Here is a 22,296-nt window from a genome sequence, read left to right as displayed (position 1 = left end):
TTTTAGCCTATCCACCTTAAAAGGCCGATTACAACAAAAATAGACTTTGCCTGACTCCTCTCACTTTCAAATGAATTAAGCAAACTATACTAAATTACTAGCAGTCCGGCTAAGCGTTGCTGTGGCTAAGGTTTTTGTTATATTACATAGTAGTAATCTATTCAAGGGAAACGGTAGGAGAACACCAGTGTTGGGGACCACCATGCTTTTTTGGTGGTTATGTCATTATATTGTAGCTTATATGAAACGTTGGTACTTTAAACACAGCGCCATCTGTTAGAATTGTGACTATCAAATAATAAACAAATATTTTGCAATAAAATAATATTATGGGTATAAATGGAGATGTAAGCTATCCATAAGAATATTCAGCTTGTACGTTGTAGTGCCTAGCTGCGAGTTTTTGAGTGCTGGTATTTTTATTAAAACCGCCAGTTTCTAACGTTCCAAACCACATTCGAAGTTAGCCGTCCAGAGTGCGTAAATTTGAATAATTTCTGCGTCGTGATTTTTTCGTATAATCTTCAACTGATTTAATCTTACCCCATGTACTGTAACTTTACATTACAAAATTATTACATTAACGATTTCAAAAACTTAAATATGACTCGCCTAGATTAATTTTAATATTTTCTAATTCAATAATTGAAATGTATTCTTTAGTTCTAGGGTCTCCGAAAAGTTGGATAAGAATTATTGTTTTTAACTCAGGCCAACTAATTTAATTAACTAATATTAATTATTATATTATAAAAAAAATATAATAATATAATTCTCGCTTTTTCTTAAATTTAATAATTTCTGATCTCCCCCGAATATGGGTACAATATTTAAAATATCGGATGGGATTGTGCGTATTTCCTGCATCTTAATTTTAGCAATAACAGTTAATTATATACCTATATTTATTACAATATAGAAATTAAAAAGAATATACTTTTATTTTTCATTTTAATTTATTTTATAATTCAATATAATTTTATTTATACTGTATTTATTTATTGTAAGTTATAACTCATATAATTTTATATTTTATTTTTAATTCCATTTAATTACATATCAACTTAAAAGTTACTTAAATCTATTTCTACACAGTCAAACGGAAATAAAACGGGACAGGTTGGAATGTGAAGAGGTTTACTCACATAAATCTGGAACCCATTTCTTCCACTTCTAACTGTTACACTTGATTTTTAATTTTCACGTTTCACTTTTTCCGATCGCTCGTTATATGACAAATTTATTTGGTTTTGAAATACCCGTTAAATGCGTTTAAACACAGGTCAGGTCTACACAGGCACAGGATCACGACGTGTATCCTACCGGCTGCGCCAGTCAAATCGCGACGGTATTCAATAGATTTTTTTAAAAAATATAAAAGAAACTTTATTGATTAAAAAATATAAGTGTTATTAAACGATAGTCGATATTAGACTAATCTGAATATAATTCTATTCTTACTGCTAAAAACCCTTACATGATAAAATAATAAAACTAAGCATTCGTCGTAGTAGTTGTATTAACGCTTATGGTGCGTTCTGGGTATATGTGTGACAATGTAACTATGTATATTGTATACATTACGGAATATGAAAAGTAAAAATTAAATTAATTAAAATCCGATTTTAACTATCTTATCTATCTAAATTTTTACTTAAAATAAAAACTGGCGTTAAAAGTATTATATTAGGTCACCCTCCTGTCTTTGCTCGTGAATTCGAAAGGAGATTAGCGAATGGCTTTAGTTTTGGAAAAATGGAATTTTGAGCTATCTAGTAAATAAGTAATTTTTCTCGTGGAACGTTTTATTACCACATGATACAAAGAACCATGTTCCAGGACCAGATTGGTTCACTTATATTCTGTAAACGTCGTGCACTAACATACTGACCCGTATATTATTCCGAAAGAAGGGAACCCCGTCCTCTCGAACATGGCACAGGCAAATAAAATGTAGTGATGTTTTTACGGCCGTTATTCCAATTCAAAAAAAATATATCCTCTAAATTTTATGATGGGATTCGTGGAAAATTGAGATGGCAAAAGTTTGAGAACGTCTGTTTCAATCTTTCCCCTTTAGAGTAAGATTGATATATAAAAAACAAACAATTAGCTGTATCTTTGTTAAATAAAGGTATTTTTTCACTAATGTCAGATGTAAGTTTTCAAGACACTAAGAGCTATTACGCACTGTCGACTTGTCGCCGGCGACTCGGTCGCTGGCGACTGTGAGTTTCTACAGTTTAAATAGATGTCTACGCACTTGGTCGTCGGTCGCCCAAGCGACTGGGCGACTCGCCGCGTCGTGGCGACACACAAGCGACTGCCGGTCGCTGGCGACCAATAGGAGCAATGAGCATGGCTTCAAATGGAAGCATTCACACTGCGAGCAACTGTCGTAACGACTGGACGTATATGTTTTGGTCGCCGAAGTGACCGAGTCGCGGCGACAAGTCGACAGTGCGTAATAGCTCTAAAGGCTATGGACTTAAAACCGTTGACGACATCTTACATAAATTTTAACGATTTTGGAAAAAAATCAATCTTTCCCCGTCTCGTTTCCATCTTTACCCTGTTTTGTAGTCGCACCTTTATTTTTTTATTTAATTATTTTCTATGCTTTGGAATTGATTTAACAATAAGTTATTGATATTATATAAAAGTATTGTTATTGCTATTTACTAATCAAAGCCATTAATTAGTACAGGTTAATATTTATTCTACAAGAGGTTCAAACACAACTCATCTCATCAAAAAACCGTTCAATCTTCCCCTCACTCACCTTACACCATTTCAAGCAACAAGTTCATAAAGCAAAATAATTTTGATTTTATTCGATTATTATTATTGATATACCCTTAAAACAAACTACATGTACAAATTTTTTACATTTATTTGTTATAAGAACCCATATAAAAATAATTTATTAATTAGTCATTAATGAAATGCTGCCTTTTAAATGGACAAAGTTGCGTCATATGCATAACCATTATGCAATTTAAACTATTGGCCAAAATTGTTTACTTATTGTAGGAATCATCAAGCCCATAATAATTGTTGAAATTAAATTAACACTGTTATTATCCAAAATATTTTTTCCGCTTATATGTTTTATAGACATACTTGAGTGGGATACTATTTTACCCGCTTTATCAACACCTAAAAGAAAAAAAGCAATTTTAAAATCATGTAAGAAACACCCATTATGAATAATATTGCAAGATATTTTATTCCTTGGTAATAACTAAGATTAAAAACCATAAAGAGGAATCTAAGGCATTAGAGAAGCATGTAAAAGTTCATACCACTATACTGCATAGTCGCCCCCATAAGTGAATCAATACCACTTCCAATGAGACCACTAATTCCTCCATAGATAATAATAGGCCATTGAGGAGGTGCATATGTAAGTATGTTTGTATCAGCAAAATATAAAATAGATAAATAATGTGCAATTCCTATTACAAGTCCCCCAACAGTGCTTAAAACAGTTCCAATTAAACTAACGCCTCCATTTGTTCCTTTTGGTACTTTCTTAAAAGTAGTAATCAAATATGGATCAGATTTAGACAAAACTGTGCCTAATTCTGAGGCCCATGTGTCCCCATTACAGCAAGCAAGTACTCCTGAAAAAAAAGGTTAGATCTGTAACATTTAAAGCAAATTTAAATATTATTATAAGCTTAATTTGATTTACCAAGTACTCCCATACTCAACCATGATGCTCGATAGTCTTTAATAAAGTCAATAGGTCGCTCGGAAGACCCAACATCAATTAAATACAGAAGTGCAAGCTGAGTAGCCATTCCTCCATTACACAGTACTTGAACCCATGTTCTCTCGCCACCTATTTGAAAGATATAAATAAAATTCAAATTTGAGAATCTCAATTTGTAATCAAATACTTTTATACCTTCTTTAAAGTCCTCTTCAAATTTCCGTTTTAGATGTGGACGAAAGTGAGATGCCTTTGATGAGGTAAAGAAAAATGTCAATAATATAATTACAAAGCAATAGTTAGATAGAACAAGAACAAAACCAACAACAAGGGCAAGTAAGGCCCCACTGAGATTTAAAGTTCTTTTCTTGTAGCCATAAACAGCTATTGGTATTGGTATTAAACATGATGCTAGCCATCTGCCAGGAGATATCACAGGGAAGTCTGTAAAAAAAACACGAAATTTAATAACAACTGGAACTAAGTAATTTAATTTAGGTTTCATTACATACCATCAAAACCTTCACTCTGAAATAATTTTGAGTAAATTATGTTTATAATCCAAAAAGACATAGACAATGGTATTGCAATAGCAATTGAAAGCACTGAGAAGACATGATTATTTTGTATTCCCTTTTTATCTTCCATGTCATTTTTCTTGATTTCCATTTTTATAATAATTTCCTTCCAGCATTAAATATCAATATGAAAACAACCAATAAAATTGTTAAGACCAACAACCTGTTTTTAGCTGCAAATAAAAATAAATTAATGAAATATATATCAAAGCAAACATATTCTTTTAAAAATATTATTATACCAATAATATAAAGGAATATATTAAAAGAAAAAAATGCTATCAATAAATGGGCAGAATTACAGTGTCTGAAAGTAAGTGAAATTGCTAGTTAACCGATTTCCGAATTTTAAACTTTTAAAGAGTTTTTATGTTTACAAATAAAAATACATACTATACTAATCATCTCTAAATTCTATTGCAATTGGCACTTGGCAGGTGCTGACTGCTGACTGCTGAGTGACCACTGACCGACCACAGGTGGCCGGTGGCCCGTGGCGACGACCAGCGACGACACTGTTCCTCATTGGACCAGTGAATCTTGACGTTGGCATCTGCCAATGACAATCACTGACAATCTTGTCAGTTGTCATTTGTTATTCACTGACATAATAAAGCTTGATTATTGAATACAAACTTCAATCAATCATCAAAGTAAAATCGGCTGATTGAGTTAGTTTTGCTTACTAGTGTTTTTATATTGCTTTTTTTTGTATTTTAATTAATTTTGATTTGGTGTAGCATTTATGTTGTGTTGTTTATTAATGTCTCAGGAAAAAAATTAAGCTATGGGCTTTGTTGTTTAATAATACAGTATTACGAAAGTGCACGATGAAGCCTGTAATTGATTTTGATGAATGTTTACGAGACTCTCCCAAATTTAGGTAAGTTACCACACTGTTAGTTGAAAGTATGCAATAGAAAGTGTATCTTTCTACGTGCTTTGTGGTTTAATCATATCAACAACGACTGTTTAGGGAACAGCTGGAAACAGAAGAATCAAGTATTGACGCGTTGGAACAAAAGCTTGATAAAATCCTTAAGACATGTTCTGTTATGATAGAAACTGGAAAAACGTACATGAACCAGAGAAGGTGAGTTTTAATGGTTTTATTACATATCAGAGTCTTTTTAAGCCATATCATGATAAGCCATTATTTCAAATCAATGGTTACAACCACAGACAGGATATGGCTAATTAGGTTATTCCTTAGTTCAAACATATTCAATATTTACAAGTTTTTATAATTACTTTATAACAACATTATTTGCAGCATATTTACAAATGCACTATGGGATCTGAGTGGTAACTTCTCTGAGGACCCATCAATTATGTCTATGCTTAATAGAATGATACATGCTTTGCAAGAGATGACCAAATTCCACTCTATATTGCTTGACCAAGCATCAAGGACTATACTTAAGAATCTCAGTGCATTTATCAAAGTGTAAGTATGGTAATTAATGAAATAGTATCATCATAACCTGTTTTTGCAGATTTTAATGAATACAGATTTTTGATATTTAATAATGAAAAAAATGTTAGAACTAGTAGATTATAGAAATAGGGATGATAAAAGTTGTGAAGTTGACTTTTAATGATCTGTCTAAATCATAAACTTATCTATAAAGTTCATTGACACCTCATAGATATGTAATAGGTTTATTAAGTATTGTGAATAACTTTTTGTTGCCTTTTGTATCCTACAAAAAGAGATTACACATTATTTTGGTATATTGTTCAGTCTAACAATTCAATAGAAAATATTCAAATTAACCCTTAGATTCATAATAGATTTAAATATTAGCTTATATGTTAGATGGTAATATAACTTGTTGTAAATTATATCTTATTTTTACCAAGCATATTAACATACATGATAATTATTTCTGTATTATTGTGATTCACTATCAGGTTCCAAGTTATAATGCAATGAATCATCTTGCTTACGGATAATTATTGTTTATGTTTGGTTTTTGTTTCAGAGATATTAAAGGGGTAAAGGAGAGCAAACATCACTTTGACAAAATCTCAAATGACCTAGATATTGCTCTGATAAGAAATTCACAGGTACTGGTTATATACTGAAATACTTATTATCTAATAACAATTGAATCACTAATACCCCATCATTAAGAAACATATAAGGAGGTCCCGTAGTTTGTAATATTTTGCAAGCACTAAATATACCAAAAAAATTCTCATTTAGTTATTATATTTTAAATGAATGGATGAGGGCTTCTCGCAATATGAAAATGTCCCTTCAAAACTAAAATATAAGTTTTTCTTAAATGAGACCACTGCTTCCTTTTGTCTAAATGATTTATTTAAAGCTAAATGTATGCCTTTATTTTATTCTCAAAGGTGTCACGTCACAAGGCAACTGATGTAGAGGAAGTTGTGAATCTCCTACTGGCTACAAGATCTTGTTTCCGTCACACTGCACTTGATCATGTTCAGAAGATTACGATGCTACAGGCCAGAAAACGACATGAAATATTAGCAACTGTAAGTAGTACTTATTTCTGTGCTTAGTATTAAAAATGTATATTAAGAAATTATTTGACATAAGTAGGGATTACAAATTAAAAACTATGTAGAAGAAACACCCAAAAGTCAAATGTGTCAGGCACAGAAAGCCTGACTACCTACTTGCCAAAAATAAATTAGGTATTAGGTAGCTATGGAACAGATGCTATTGTCTTCTCTTATTGAGTGGTTACAGCATGTCATACATTAACAAGTGTGATAACCAATCAGCTTAATGTATATATTCTCAATCTGATTCCAAATATAAAATGTTACGTAGGAAATAATAAAATTTATGGAGACCTTGCTATAGAAACCTGTCTAGCCCAAAAAGCGTGTCGCCCCAACCATAGCCTTCAATTATATGATGTCTGTACTAATTAGGAAGGAGGCTATTATGTAATAAATAATCTTAATCACTTCATGTATAAAACAAGTTAATCTATATAATGCCTGAAAACTGAAACTACAATAAGATAAAATTATTGTTTTTAGCAGTGAAATTAATTATATAAATGAAATGTTTCACCACAGTTTGGAAGTTTTTCAAAAAAACTAATTTCTTTATTCAACAGGCACATTATCAGGAAGCCTATAGGCAAATAGATAAACACACCTACTTACATCATTAGCCTTAGCTTGTCCGTAAGAGCATATGAATCATTTTTTGACGCTAATATTGCGTTAGCTAAATGAATATATGATATGTTTTGTTTTAAGTATCCTACCATGTAATTTTAGGTTGTGACGTCAGCGTTATTAAAACGAAATTGGATTTCGTCGTTAGGGCTTTGTTCGGAAGTGCTAATGCTAGTCAATTATTGATAATATAATACAGTTTATCCTTGAAATCGCTTCAGAAGTTACATGGCAAGCTTGCTTGTATGTGACTGTGGACGTTAGTTACGCGCATTTGAATATTAGGTTTTGTTAATACTACATCTTATTTATTTTAGATAAGTAATCTTTATATACACATATTATAGAATAAAACGCTTAGACAATATACAAAGCCAAAACAGATTTCATTGTTAACAAAATATACGAAACAGAACACATAAGTCAATATTCATAATTAAACAAACAACTTAATATTTTAAATTTAAAAAAATGTTTAAAAAAATTAAGGCAAAGTCCTCCCGCTTTTTCATATATTCCCTCTTTGGTAAGGTGGAAAATGTTTTCATCTTCATAAATTGTATTGTAGTTGTCTAAAACCATTGGCGATTACGCAGATAATTCGTGTTCGTACGAGGCACATGGAACAATTCGTCATGATCGTAGAACAATGTCGGATTTGAAAAAAATCCATGTTTTATCATATTTGGATACTACATTGACTAAATATTACGGCTACATTAAAATAAAAATTCCATGTGTTTTGAATTTCAAATTAATCATTCGGTACGGATTTGATAGAAACGTGATTTTTCTAGAAAACTGTGTTAAATTTAATGTTGTTATTTTTTTAGTTTTTTCAAAACAAACCCTTTTGTTTGCTTGTATGCCAATTTTCATAATAACGGAATATGAATTAAAATAGTTATGACAAAAACTAACATGATTATATTATTTTGAAATGGCTGCCCTGTAAAGTTTACTATTTGTCAGATCTGTCATTATTTTACGACTATGACGAATTGTTATATCTTATCGCACACGGAGGATATATACGTGTATTTCCTAGTGTACCTCCTAGGCCTCCCATTGCGTAACACCCAGGCTATCGAATCAGTATAAAACAATGCGTGACTAAGTAAACATATCAACACTGAATTCGTAATGTAGTAACCGCTACGTCGTGTTCACCTGTTTTATTACGTCAATACTTGTTATTAACATAATTTTACATTACCGTTATATTTTTGTATCCTTGGGCTCGTGTGATTGTTTGCGCAGTTGTATATAATTAGTGAATGGACTCGGCTATACCTACATCTTTATATATATAATTCTTCTGTGAGTGTGTATGTCACTGAACTTCTGTCAAACGACTGGACCGATTTTGATGAAATTTTTTGTGTGTGTTCAAGGGAATCTGGGAATGGTTTAGATTCACAAATCAGCCCGCCAGATGGCGCTGCAGTCGGTACTTTCATACTTTGCTTTACTAATTGCTTGAAATATCATGCAGGACAACGTCTGTCGGGTCCACTAGTATATATATAAATATTTATTTTAATGGAATGGATGTGCGTGTTCTTCTTATCCTACGTCATTAAAGTTTGTATGTCAATTATGGCTCATGATGCTGGTTTGAAACACAAAAAAAATATTCTTAAACCAACCTCTTTGTTCGTACTATTCTTGAATAGTGACTGCAACGCAATACTGTCCGCTCCCGTGCCTTATGCGTTAATCTTTAACAGCTTTTAATTAAGTTAAGTGGTAGGACTCAAGTTGTCATTAAATGTAGTCTAATCAAACTTGATTTTATTGGGATCGAAGATGCAACAGGCATTTTTTTTCATATAAATTTGAGCGTTAATTAAAGCAATTTTTGCCGTCCACCCCACTATGTGGAACCAGGTGCTGAGGTATATCCGAACCAATTCGACTTAGGGTCCTTCAAGAAAAGAGCGTCCCAAGTCTTAAAACGCAGGCAGCGCGCTTGCAAAGCCTTCTGGCAGTGTGAGTGTCCATGGGCGGCGGTATCTCTAAACATTAAACTAATTTAAACAGTTTCAGAAGTATTCTGTGAAAAGCCTAGCGCTTTGTTAATTTTGTTAATTTCGATTGGTTTTGGTCAATTTCATGTCCTTGGCAAATCGTGACGAAGCGACAAATGATTATGATGCGTCAGAGTTCACATGCGAGATAATTTACTCTGTACAGAGCGATGTTAAAACATATGTACTGCTTGAATTTACCCCCTAGAAAAACACCTCGCCTTAAAATCCCACTCGCTGTAATTTATATTCAATAAATACTGAGATGAGGATATTACGACACTACTCTACTTAAATACATAAATTGTACAAATTAAATACATTGTAATTAGATATCAATGAATCGGCTATGACTCAGTACAATTTTCGTTTTACCATATAAAGAAAGCTTACACATCATGTCGTACTATGTGTAACATACATATTCCTTTTCGGCTATTAATTTGACATAAACCTACTATGGGAGCGTTCAAGTATTACGTAACGAATTTGGGGGGGGGGGGGTCTTTTTGTAAAACGATGTGGGGTGGGGATTGAATTACGCGTTATTGTTAATATTATTTTCTACTTACACCACATAATAGTAACAAAAGAGTCACTAGGTGGTCACCAAACGCTTTACTAGACTTGGGTACAGTACTCAGTGGCGTAGCTACCTAGGGGCTAGGCGGGGCAGTGCCCCGGGGCCCTCAAGCTCAGGGGGCCCTCAAATCCTTACCAGAAATCTCGATCGAACTGAAATTTTGGAAATCTCTCCCATTTTCAAAATAAATATGACAGGTTGCAACCCCACTTTAATCATGACAACTCAGTTGAGAGAAATTCAAAAGTTATTCAAATTCAAATTCAAATTCAAAAATCATTTATTCACGTAGGTAACACAATGTACACTTGTGATTCGTCATTAAAGATATAAATATTAATGCTTCTAATTTTACATTTACTGCCAGTTCTCAAATCAAGGGCGTAGAACGGAAGAGAAGAACTGGCAATAAACTCTCCGCCACTCTTTTTAATCGCCATGTTTTTTTTTTTTTTTTTTTACACAACGTTTGTAAGGAGCTGCAACCATTACACCATGTTCCACATGACATTTTAAGTAATTAATAATAAGAACATAAATAAAAACAAAGACTTGTCCCCTATCAGCAGGAGGCATGGTGAAATAGGAGCACGCACTTACATTCTCGTGGGAACAACACGCAAACACATAGTCGAAATAATTAACATCACCGCATACACGAATTCAAGTACGACCAGTCACCACAAGCAGCACCCGTTCACGAGTATGACGCATGGCCAGCCATCGCCCCCCTCGCCATATTTTAGGGAGAGAGACAACCCGACGCATGGACGCCGCCACAAGCAATGACATTTAAGCGAGCATGACGATCCTTGAAATGTGGACTTGGCTACATAAGAAAATAATAATAATACTGAAATAATTGGATACCACATGGATCACGGTTTGTTCCCACTTTACATTAAAACAGTCGTGGATGTTGACGATCGCCCCAGAGTCTGGAAATGCAGCCGAGAGATTCAGTCGTGTTACCTATAATATATACTGGAGCAACTCATATCCAAGCACTAGGATCGTTTAAATATTCATTTATATTATAATAAGCCTTAGCAAGCAGTTTTACTTTAATGTACGATTTAAATTTATTTATTGACAACGCTTGTATCTCACTAGGGATTTTGTTGAAAAAACGTATACAATTGCCTCGGAAAGAATTACTCGTTTTATGCAGCCTTCTGGTTGGTGCGCTAATTTTGTCTTTATTACGAGTACTATAATTATGGAAGCTACTATTCTTTTTAAAGATATCTATATTTTTCCGCACATACAAAATATTCTCATAAATGTATTGACTTGCCAGAGTCAAAATATGTAATTCCTTAAATTTGCTTCGGACCGACTCCCGTGGGGACAACCCACAGATCGCTCTTATAGCCCGCTTTTGCACTACAAATATCGATTTAATGTCAGCTGCATTACCCCACAAAATAACACCATATGACATTATGACATTATACTATGAAATATGCCTAGGGAATTCCCCTAAATTCTTTCTGCCCTGCAGTGCACAAAGTAGCTTAAGTAGCTTAGCATTTTTAAAATATTTGTATATCATATTTTTATTTGATAAAACCTATTCAGTTTACACAGCAGGGGGCCCCATTTTTCAATTTGCCCCAGGGCCCTTGGTTGCCTAGCTACGCCACTGAGTCAGTACTGTACTTAGGTACTGAAAAACGTTACGGCGAGTTCATGGAGGGGGGGTCAATAATCCAAAAATTGCGTTACGTAATACTTGAACGCTCCCTAACTTAATTACCTGCTAAAAGCGTAACTAAAATCTTGCGGTTATTTTAACGTCGCCGCTTTGTCTCCAACCATTTCGCACGTCAAATGCAATGATCAACATAATAAGATATATCAAGGTATACCGTCTTCATAAAAGTGTCTGACCTATTTGACTGTTTGGTTTCAACAAACACAGAAGTTTAATTTAATATAAATACGAAACAACAACAGAATAAATAGGATTGGAAGGGTGCGAGTATTCTATAATGATAATCAAACAGTCTATTTCAATGGAGCCAAGAAATGAGAGTGCGCTAAGTTTACTCCCGTTTGGCAAAAACGTGTTGGATTTTGACATTGGAGGTCATAGTTCGCGCTCTGTCATAAGTCTCGTTTCTGTATTTCCCTAAGGTCTCATATGAGGTCAATATTCAGAAGCCAGTCCGGCACCGTTCGTGTCAGTGATTGCAATTTTAATTGCGTAATTTAATTCACCAAGGTGACGATGGATTTTAATTGCGATTATGCATTGTCTGTGAACTATTCGACACAACAATACGTTCATTACTTGGCCCGTGGGAATTGGTTACAAAAATGGTCATAGCCGAAACTTTATTGTTTTGTCAAAATCTAAAAATACCATATATATATATATATTTACGGCTTTCCCATATGTACGAACGAAATATATATTTATAGCTGAACCATAATTTTGTCTGTATTGAATAGGGGTTTTCCTAAGAGATAAGAACAATTCGTTTAGTGCCAAAGAACAAGGCTATCTTTACCTTATTATACTGTTAAAATGAAAGAAACATTTATATACACACACAACATTAACAATAATGTGTAACACTAAATATAGAACTAAAGATATTGCAATGCGCAGCGTTATTTGGCCTCAGTACGCATCCTGGAAAGCCATCTAGAGTTAGTTGTAGTAAGCGCACTAAACAAACCTACAAATAACGTTCAATATATCTTTATCGATAAAAAAATAATCGCATAAATTGTTGCTAAGCTGAAAAAGACGGCTGGACCAATTCGATTATTTCTTATTTATCCTGTGGTTTTTATACAGAGGAAAATTGTAAAAAATATACAGAAAATCCCAAAAAACTGTTTTTGAAGCATTAGAAAATGTCTTTTAACATAATGGTAATAAATGTTTGCAGTGAATGAAATAAAACCAAATTTTGCTTATATGCATTTGAAAAGTTTGTTTTAGTACAAATAGGGTTTTAATCCGTTTAAGCAAACCAAAAAAGTCTGAATAACAAATTGTTCCATATGTTGCTATTTATTGTTTTGTAGTAATAAAAACTTATTAATACAAAACAATAAAGAATCAAACCTTTTCAACAAATTATGAATGATGCTATCCTAGTGAATTCAGACAGTGTCAATTAAGTAGATCAATCGTTCATGCAATATTATTGAATATTGAGGCTGCGTAATACGCGGTTTGATATGCGATAAAAATATGTGGTTTTATATAAGTGTCTTCTATAAATAAAATTAAACTTTATATACACCGTGATAATTGCGATAATTTTTATCTGAGAGTTGTATGCCCTGACGTGAAATCTATTTTAGTGTATGTAGCATATATATATAGCGCTTTGAAAAATATCAATTTTTATATCCACTAAATTAACACTAAATGTTTTAGGTTATAATTATGAGATGTTAATCTATTTAAGGGTAGGTTATTATCGTCGATGAACACGTAAAACGTAGAAGCATTACAGTTATTATTTATAAGTTTTTTTTTTTGATAGAACAGGGCGCAAACGGGCAGGAGGCTCATCTGATGTTAAGTGATACCGCCCCTATGGACACTCAATGCCAGAGGGCTCGCGAGTTTGTTGTCGGCCTTTTAAGAATTGGTTTCTTGAAGGACCCTTTGTCGAATTGGTTCGGAAATACTTCAGTGGGCAGCTGGTTCCACATAGTGGTGGTGCGCGGCAAAAACTGCCTTAAAAACGCTCAGTTGTGGAACGACGGACGTCGAGTTGATACGGGTGAAATTTCGTATTCTGCCTCGATGTACGATGATGAAACTCAACTGCGGGTATTAATCCGAACAAATCCTCTGATGTATAGAAAACTTGAGAAGTTAAGTGAAAGTATTTGGTACTAAACCGTTGCACAAATCTGTAAAGTTAATATCTTACTTATCGTACTTTACACACTTTAGTACAAATTGTATAGTTAATATATGATACGTTCCAGCTGTTAAAAACCACAATAATTTTATTCCTGTACTTGATAAAACTATCGCAAGGTCCATTGTATGGTAGAGTACAATTTTTCTCTATAGCAGTTCGTTAACTCAGAATAACCGCGTGGGTTATACGCGATTTTTTTAAATATTTACTGAAGAATACGTTCCATTCCAAAGCGAACAATTTACTTTGACCAGAACTTCATTACACATGTCATAAATGGAATTAATTAATAATAAATTCCAAAGTAACTCTGTTCATAATATGTTATAGTCGTGTCCGCATGATGTAGACACGGCACAGCTTTTCATATTTCTATATGTACGTAAATTTGTTTATATCATGCGTTTGTCCTAATATTGTGGTACAAATAAAAAAAAAATATTGGGTATAAACGAACTCAAGGCCTACGTACAACCATCGCGTATAGTACACATCCCGTATAAATCTGAGGTTGTGGATTTGTTTCTCAATGAAACTGTTTTTGGACGGAAGCCACAAAATGCTGGTTATGGTATGAACCCAATAAACGCCTATGTCGCCTCGTATAAAAATCTATTATCTATGGGTGAACCCATCCAATGTCCCCAATTTACCGCTATAATAAGTTATAGTAAATACGGAATCTACGATAACGTATCGGCGAATCGTCATCGGATTAGTCATTCTAAGTTCGACAGGTACTTAGTTTTCGTTGGCGCGGTGGCAAGGCTGCTCGCTTAGCGTTTAAAGACGCTAAATTGTGAAAGTGTAAAAGTGTTCGATATTTAAATTGACGATTGTGATTGGCCAACGAGGTAAACGTTTTGCGAATTCTCCTATTATACGTGCCTATGTAATATATTATAAAGATGGCATTTATGTAAAGTGAAAGTGTGTTGGGATTAAAATAACTCACATTTTACATTTAATCAAATAGATAAAAGATTTTAAACAAATAGATAAAAGGAAGTTTTGTATCTTGTTAACAGCGTTTAGATTATCCCTCAATAGGGGACGGGTTTTATTAATATTTTTAAGGTAAAACAAATTATAGTTTTGGGGCGCGATGATGATTATACTATAGACTTTGTATAATTTTGCGCTAACCACTAAGACAGTAGGGTGGTTAAATATTTCGAAATAAAATTCCATGTTATAGGTTTTTAATTTTATTTTATGTATGTGAATTTAAGTTAGTTTTGAAATCAACTTATTAGAAATAACAAATAAAGGCCATCAAAACATATCTTTCTTCGAGATTCATGCAATACTAAGACGGTTAAATTATTTAGTTAAAGGACCTTCTGTAATTAGATAACCTAATAACACCTTATAGCTTTTTTTTATTTTTTTTATACATCTGTCTTTACTAAGACGTCATGGAACATTACAATCTAGCCTAACTTAAAACTAATTTAAGCCTTACCTAGTTTACTAATAAGGATTTTTATATAAGAAAGTGTCCAATAACACTACTTACAGTCTCTATTGAAGGGAAGACACTCTGTTCTTATGTTCTATTTTTTTTTCACTCACTGTGTAGCACTTAATACTGACGTGCTCTAACACTAATTCACTAGTTCAAATGGCTTTGTCCTTTTAAGTCTTTTCACTATGCCCGTGGTGTCAAGGAGTTGAGTAGCCTCGACATTCACGTGATGGTGGAGCCTATGTTCGTGGGCTCCAGCAGTCTTTTTTATTATTGTGGCGACGTCCTCTACATTAAGGTCCCGATGGAGGTCGTTATTGCGAATATACCAGGGAGCATTGACATCGTATAGTGACCTTTTCAATATAAAAATATTTTTTTGAATAAATATAGATATTTTAGACCATATTATATCTATTATCGTTATCCTTAAATGAAGATAATACGCAATACTGCACAGATAATGATGTCATACTTCCTAGTAAGCGACGATATTTATTTACAGTTCCTGTCGTATCTTCAAGCCTGTTGCACCTATAACCACCAAGGAGCTGATCTCTCTGAAGACTTGGAACCCTTCTTGAAATCTACGGCTGACGAGGTAAAGTTAAAAATATTTCAGAGGGATCTCTTTTTGTTTAATTAATTCCATAATTTATTTCCTAAATTCTTCGTTTTTAATACATGCCTAGAGAATTATTAAACTAATACAAATATACTAATTTCGTATTACTTATTCTAAATTTGATTGATATCTAACTAATATAATAAATAGTTATAAAAGAGTGAAATCACTGATTTGAAATGTGCAAAAAGCTATCAAAATATATTATTATAGAAAACTAATCCTTTACATAAACATTTTCGATTTTCCTACAAATAAACACACGTTTGATGGTGTGTTTTTACTTTTAAAATTATTCCGTTATTTTAAAGAAAAGAGCGTACCAATACTTAAAAGGCGGGCAACGGACTCGCAGCGGTGTCGCTAAACATTAGTTGAGCCTCCTGCCCGTTTGCCTCGTCATATCACAAATAATAACAGAATAACTACACAAATATTTACACTTACAATACTAAAGCTGATTATCTGTTTGTTTGTTTCGTTGAATCTCATGAACTACTGGTTGGAATTAGACTTGTGTTATTACCAATGAATTATTATCAATGAAGGCCGTCTAAATCCACGGGGCACTAATTTAAGAAAAATGCGAACTTAGCGAACTATAACGTATATCAATCCAATATTGACGTACGGATGTCACACTTAGCAGGTCTTGTTTCACAATATTCTAAGACCAACTAAAATGATTCCACCAACGCAGACGCTAGTCCTCGTATTAGGGATGTTTAATTTTTAAGAATCTTCTCGAATATATAGCCTCCATCGGATCACACACGTGCATACACACCTATACATATCACGCACACTTAATTAATCAAATTTTGATTCGCTTTATTTCGCGTAGTAAAAACACTGCATATTTTTAAGCACCGAGTTCTTTTATTGTACCACGAAGGAATCTTGTAACCCATACAGGAATGTTCTAGTGTGGGTAACACTGTCCGTAAATGCAACAAATAGGTTTAATTAATAAAGTTTTATTATTCAACATATCAACTCCACTTTTCATACTAATTTACAATAATCGCGTGTCAATCATACAAAAATGTTAGTTAATTGGTCTACATACGTACAAACTTAATCGAATTGCAGATCGCAGTTATGCGTAACGATACAAAATCACTCGACAAGGAGATGGAGAATCGGCATACAATTGTTAATAGCAAAGATACGGTGCTGCCAAGTTGTAAGCCTGGCGAGGGAGAGGGGGAAAAGGATGGAATGCTCAACCCACCATGTCTTAAAAATATGCCACGAATGCAAGGGTATCTGTTCAAAAGGACCTCGAACGCTTTCAAGACGTGGAATCGAAGATGGTTCTATTTGTATGACAATCGACTTGTTTATAGGTGAGTTATCAAACCCCTACTGACTGACCTACTGACTAATTACACTTTATAACTGCAAGTGCAGTGTTGGATTCACTCAACCCAGTCGTTGACTGAATCAAAGACAATCGTGGATGTTCCTTTCTAGCTCGTACGGTGAAGGAAAACATCGTCAGGAAACCGGCATTCCTTAGACCCAAACAGTGACGGCGTCTGTTAGGCACATCTGTGCGATTTTTCTTGATAGGTGATCGGTCTAAAAAATATTAGTTAATAAATAACCAGACTGTAAAGTATAGCGCCTCTGGTTTTTTAACTAAAATACTCTTTCGTCTCTGCCCAATTGTTTTTACTCTGTGATGAAAAATGACAGATGAGTTTCGCACAGATTATGCTTTTTTGTTCATAGGTAATTTCGTGTCTATTTTCAAATAAATAAATTCGTTTTTTGGCTAAATAAGGTTAATAATAAAAGCGTAGACCGATTTTATTAACCTGATTTTTTTATTCATATTTATGTTTCATGCACTTATATTTAAGAGTGCAAAAATATTATGTATGTTTAATTTCTTTTGTTCAAAATCCACTTAACGCTTAGTAATGTAAATCGTCTATGTGTTAAGTATTCATGTGTACGCTGTTGTCATTTAGTATTTCCTGTACGTAGATGGAAAGTCGTAAAGTAGTTTTGGCTGTAAATACATTAAATTGTTAGACGAATGCGATACGACTGGAAAATTGTTAACTGTAACATACTTTATTCTTGTTCCCGAACGTCCTTATTTAAAGTTTTAAATACCATTGGCACTACAACCGTTTAGGTCTGAGCCTCAGATTTCGCTATACTTTCTGTGCCTGACACACACCGTCGACTTTTTGGGTCTAAAGGTCGAAGGTATGCATGCCGGTTTCCTAACGATGTTTTCCCTTTGAGCTAGTGTTAAATGCGCATATATACAGAAAGTCACAGTGCACAGCCAGGGATGAGAGTCGCTTGATAAAGCCACAAGGCCAACTCTGCTTTTAAATTGCAAATATATTGTACAAAATAATTTTAAATTAAATTATACAAGTACCATACATACTCCTGTTTTGCCAATATTTTAAGTGCGACAATGTTTTAATTATAGCGACATCCATAAAAAAGCATTTGAAAGGTATCATATTAACATATCGGTCACGCTTCAACTAAAACTAAGTGGGTCGTAAGTCATTGCGGTCAAGGGCGCGCTAATTAATTGCTTTTTGTTCTATGTTTTTGCTCCTCTGAAACAAAACTGAAACGAGTTTTGTTTATTGTTAAGGAGTGGTTCTCTTTTCGTATCGGCGATACTTTGGGTTTGCCGATATATCGGCATCCGCGATATTTTAATTGCCGATACAACGATACTTTTCGAGCTTTAAACGTTGCAAACGAGGCATAGACTATCTATGCCCGGGGAACCCCGCGTTTTATTCAGTTTGTTGTCTCTCTCACCCGCTGTGTCCCCGCGTATTCCATTTCGCTAGACAGTAAGGCCGATTTACATTATATTAGTGTTTAGGAGAGTGCTTTAGTACAACTTGAAAGGCAAGTTCTTTAGTGCTTTAGTGCGTTGCGAGTGAACGTTTACATTTCTTCCAGTAGAGTATCATTACAGCGCCACAATGAACGCGCAACGACGTCGGCAAATACGCTCTATTCTACGCAAAATACTAACTGTAGTTATGGAACAAATAGAAGACGAGATTTTATTCGAAATAAATAAACTAAATATAAATAATGAACAAGAAAAGAGCGTACCAATTCTTAAAAGGCTGGCAACGCACTCGCGAGCCCTCTGGCATTGAGAGTGTCCATGGGCGGCGGGCGGTATCACTTTACATCAGGTGAGCCTCCTGCCCGTTTGCCCCCCGTTCTATAAAAAAAAATACTAAAGTACTATCCTAAAGCACTCTCCTAAACACTAAGATAATGTAAACACAGTTGGCTTTTAACTGCTATCGCGCGTAGTATTTTTTCGATACCAAATTAAATAAAATACGCAATTTATAAATGTTAACTTTAATTATTAATTATTAATACTTATTTATTTTATTTTAATTTAATTATTACTTTATTTCTTAAAATTAATAACTAAAACTTTAATCTTTGGCTTGTATCTGTTTCTTTGATTTGTGCAAAGTCAATAATGCTTTCCTTCTCTGTAAGAGCATGGAGCATGGTACACATAGAGAAAGAGAAATCCGTTCGTGTACAGTCGTTGTTTGAGGGCACGCAGACTTGTACGCTCAAGCACTAGGTCAAGTCTTAAAATCATTTTATAATAAAAATTTACTGTCATAAACTGCTCACATTAGAAATATGTATATATAATATATAATATGATTGGACAATTCACACCAATTGACCTAGTCCCATGCGAAGCTGGTGAAGCTTGTGTTATGGGTACTAGGCAACGGATATACACACATATTATAGATAGATAGACATATAAATACATATTTAAACACCCAAGACCTAAGCACAACACCAAATGCTCATCACATCGATGTTTGTCTCAGCCGGGGATCGAACCCGGGACCCATGGATTCGCAGTCAGGGGTACTAACCACTAGACTAATGAGCCGTCAATGTATGTAGTGAGAACTGTATTTCAGGAGTATTTTACTCAATTAAAATAACAAAAATTATTAATTCTATATTGCGTAGAACATTTGTTTTTTATTTTTAAGATATTTATAACAATACTGATAGTATATTTTTTTATTAACTTGACATTTGTATACTTGATAGAAAGAGGACAGGCGAACTAAACGTGACAGTGATGGAAGAGGATTTGAGATTGTGTACTGTCAAACTCGTGGTTGATGGCGAGAGGCGCTATTGTTTCGAAGTACTTTCACCTTCAAAGTAAGTTTTATGCAAATTCGGGTTATCCTTTGTATTCTATCCATTATGTTAATTTTGTAAAATTCTTAAAAAATTCTAAAGTAAATTTTAGGCACGTGTAAATGCGTATTTGTATAAGATGGCTTTATTTACTATAGATAAAATTGTCATAGACCAAACTGCAAATCCTTTTTTGTATGTTTATTTATTTATTTCGTAATCCTACAGCTAACATAAATTATATATAATAACAAACAGATACATTGAAAATATAGCCAGAGATGGAATACATAATACATTTTACTACAAAAAGGTTAACAAATTTACAGAATCAAACAAACAACAAGAAAAAAAAATTAACTAAATAATACCTAATTTGGCTGTGTTGTGTGATGTAGGGATGTGTAAGAGTGAGTGTATGTTATCTATATTTTCTAAAAAAAAGTTTTCGTATTTGGTTGGACATAAAATTGTTAGTTGTTTTTCATGCTGTTTGTTAAAAAAGACAAAATCTATTCCAATGTTATAAAGCTGAAGAGGTTGCTTGATCAAACTAATCTTAGAGATTACTGGATCGCATTATAATCTTTTTGTATTGGATAGTCCATTATCGGGAAGAGATTATCTAGAATCTCACTACGATGAGTAAAACTGCGGGGCACTGTTACTATAATATAAAGTAAATATTAAACCAAATAGTATAGGAATATGTAGCAAAGTTTGTAGGCAACATTTTCTCTGACAAGAACCTTAAAAGGTCTGCAACGCACTCGCGAGTCTTCTGGGAGTGTGACTATCTATGGGCGGTATCACTTAACATACCGTTTGTATCTGTAACACACTCCCAAGTCAATAATAATAATTATTATTATTAAAGCTTTATTTAATCCATACAACAATTGGTTAGTTTACATTCCTTAATATTAGTATTAGTTAAGTTAGTAAGTTTTAAACAAAATTTAAGTTAGATTTATTTTTAATTTTTTATGTCTAGTTTTTGTATGGCCCCTTTTAGGGTAAAAGCCTCCTCCATATTTTTCCATTACTCTTTGTTTTGAGCATCCAGTTTTCCCCCGCTAGTTCTACAATGTCATCTGTCCATCTTTTCCTTTGTCGTCCTATACATCTCTTTCCAGTAGGTCCAGTCCATTTCGTTATTTCTAGTGTCCATGTTTTATCCCGCGCTCTAGCAATATGGAGTCAATAATTACTAAGCACGAATTACGTGAGTTGTGTGTGTGTCTTATGTAAAGAGATATTAAGTATTTATTAGACAGATTTTACTCCCATCAGACACAGTCAAATGATTGGCTTTTTTTTAGAAGTCACATGCTACAAGCAGACTCGGAGGAAATGCTAAATCTCTGGATCCAAGCTTTGCAAAACGGGATACGGTCTGCCATACAACAGGGACAGAGCAGGGATAACCCGGACTCGCAACTAGTGTTGGTGCCAGATACAAGACCTAATGGAGATAGAAATAACGTCGCCTATCCACTGATGAAAAAAGTTAGGTAATAATCATGTGTATACATCATTTTAGTTATCAAATTACCTTAAGAAAGTTTTAGAATTTACTACGCAGAACTGCTCAGTTCTTGGCCAAGTGGCTTAAGTATGTGTGTGTGTTCCTGAGGCCGAGCGTTCAAAATTCGACTGTGCACCTTTTTTTTAAGTCCGCAGTTCGCAATTGATACTATAGCAAAGGCAAACATCGTGAGGAAACCGGCATGTCTCAAATGCAAAAATCTATGAAATAAAAATGATCGAAACAGATGCAATCTGTGGCCCAAAACCTATTTAGGGTTTTGGCTGGTCGTACTTGAATTCGTGTATGCGGTGATGTTAATTATTTCGACTATGTGTGTTTGCGTGTTGTTCCCACGAAAATGTAAGTGCGTGCTCCTATTTCACCATGCCTCCTGCTGATAGAGGACAACTCTTTGTTTTTAATTTATGTTATTATTATCAATTACTTAAGATGTCATGTGGAACATGGCTTAATGGTTGCAGCTCCTTACAAACGT

The 22,296-nt window shown here is 33.8% G+C and overlaps 2 protein-coding genes across 3 annotated transcripts in view; one reads left to right on the top strand and one right to left on the bottom strand.

Moving 5' to 3' along the window:
* Window positions 1-2,877: 2,877 nt before the first annotated feature.
* LOC125053637 (transmembrane protein 19) lies at window positions 2,878-4,780 on the bottom strand. 2 transcript variants are annotated; one of them, XM_047655087.1, is made up of 6 exons: window positions 4,690-4,780; window positions 4,231-4,469; window positions 3,914-4,162; window positions 3,698-3,847; window positions 3,306-3,626; window positions 2,878-3,159 (listed from the first exon to the last, which is right to left on the bottom strand). In XM_047655087.1, the coding sequence occupies exons 2-6, from the start codon at window positions 4,385-4,387 to the stop codon at window positions 2,999-3,001; spliced, it is 1,038 nt and encodes a 345-aa protein (XP_047511043.1). In that variant the 5' UTR covers window positions 4,388-4,469; window positions 4,690-4,780; the 3' UTR covers window positions 2,878-2,998. The 2 variants fall into 2 exon arrangements, with proteins under 2 accessions (XP_047511043.1, XP_047511042.1); XM_047655086.1 differs by having other exon boundaries at window positions 4,580-4,703.
* Window positions 4,781-4,942: 162 nt separating this feature from the next.
* LOC125053627 (arf-GAP with coiled-coil, ANK repeat and PH domain-containing protein 2-like) overlaps window positions 4,943-22,296 on the top strand; it is a 28,768-nt gene continuing 11,414 nt past the window's right edge. Inside the window, exons 1-9 of the mRNA XM_047655073.1 lie at window positions 4,943-5,179; window positions 5,273-5,389; window positions 5,570-5,743; window positions 6,282-6,366; window positions 6,661-6,804; window positions 15,950-16,045; window positions 17,162-17,418; window positions 20,174-20,290; window positions 21,592-21,783. Coding sequence (XP_047511029.1) covers window positions 5,127-5,179; window positions 5,273-5,389; window positions 5,570-5,743; window positions 6,282-6,366; window positions 6,661-6,804; window positions 15,950-16,045; window positions 17,162-17,418; window positions 20,174-20,290; window positions 21,592-21,783 — 1,235 coding nt within the window. The 5' untranslated portion in view covers window positions 4,943-5,126. The remainder of the gene's footprint in view (window positions 5,180-5,272; window positions 5,390-5,569; window positions 5,744-6,281; window positions 6,367-6,660; window positions 6,805-15,949; window positions 16,046-17,161; window positions 17,419-20,173; window positions 20,291-21,591; window positions 21,784-22,296) is intronic.

This window comes from Pieris napi, chromosome 11 (genome assembly GCF_905475465.1).
Source record: "Pieris napi chromosome 11, ilPieNapi1.2, whole genome shotgun sequence".
NCBI lineage: Eukaryota > Metazoa > Arthropoda > Insecta > Lepidoptera > Pieridae > Pieris > Pieris napi.
Note: the sequence above shows the minus strand (reverse complement) of the source record. Positions and strands in the feature narration are given on the sequence as shown.

What these genes read in the sequence shown, in the direction of transcription:
- LOC125053637 (XM_047655087.1), bottom strand. Translation starts at nt 4,387, where the DNA reads ATGGAAATCAAGAAAAATGACATGGAAGATAAAAAGGGAATACAAAAT. An exon ending in TGAAGAGGACTTTAAAGAAG is followed by an intron (nt 3,848 to 3,913) that starts GTATAAAAGTAT and finishes TCTTTCAAATAG; the next exon opens with GTGGCGAGAGAACATGGGTT. An exon ending in GGCGACTATGCAGTATAGTG is followed by an intron (nt 3,160 to 3,305) that starts GTATGAACTTTT and finishes TTTTTCTTTTAG; the next exon opens with GTGTTGATAAAGCGGGTAAA.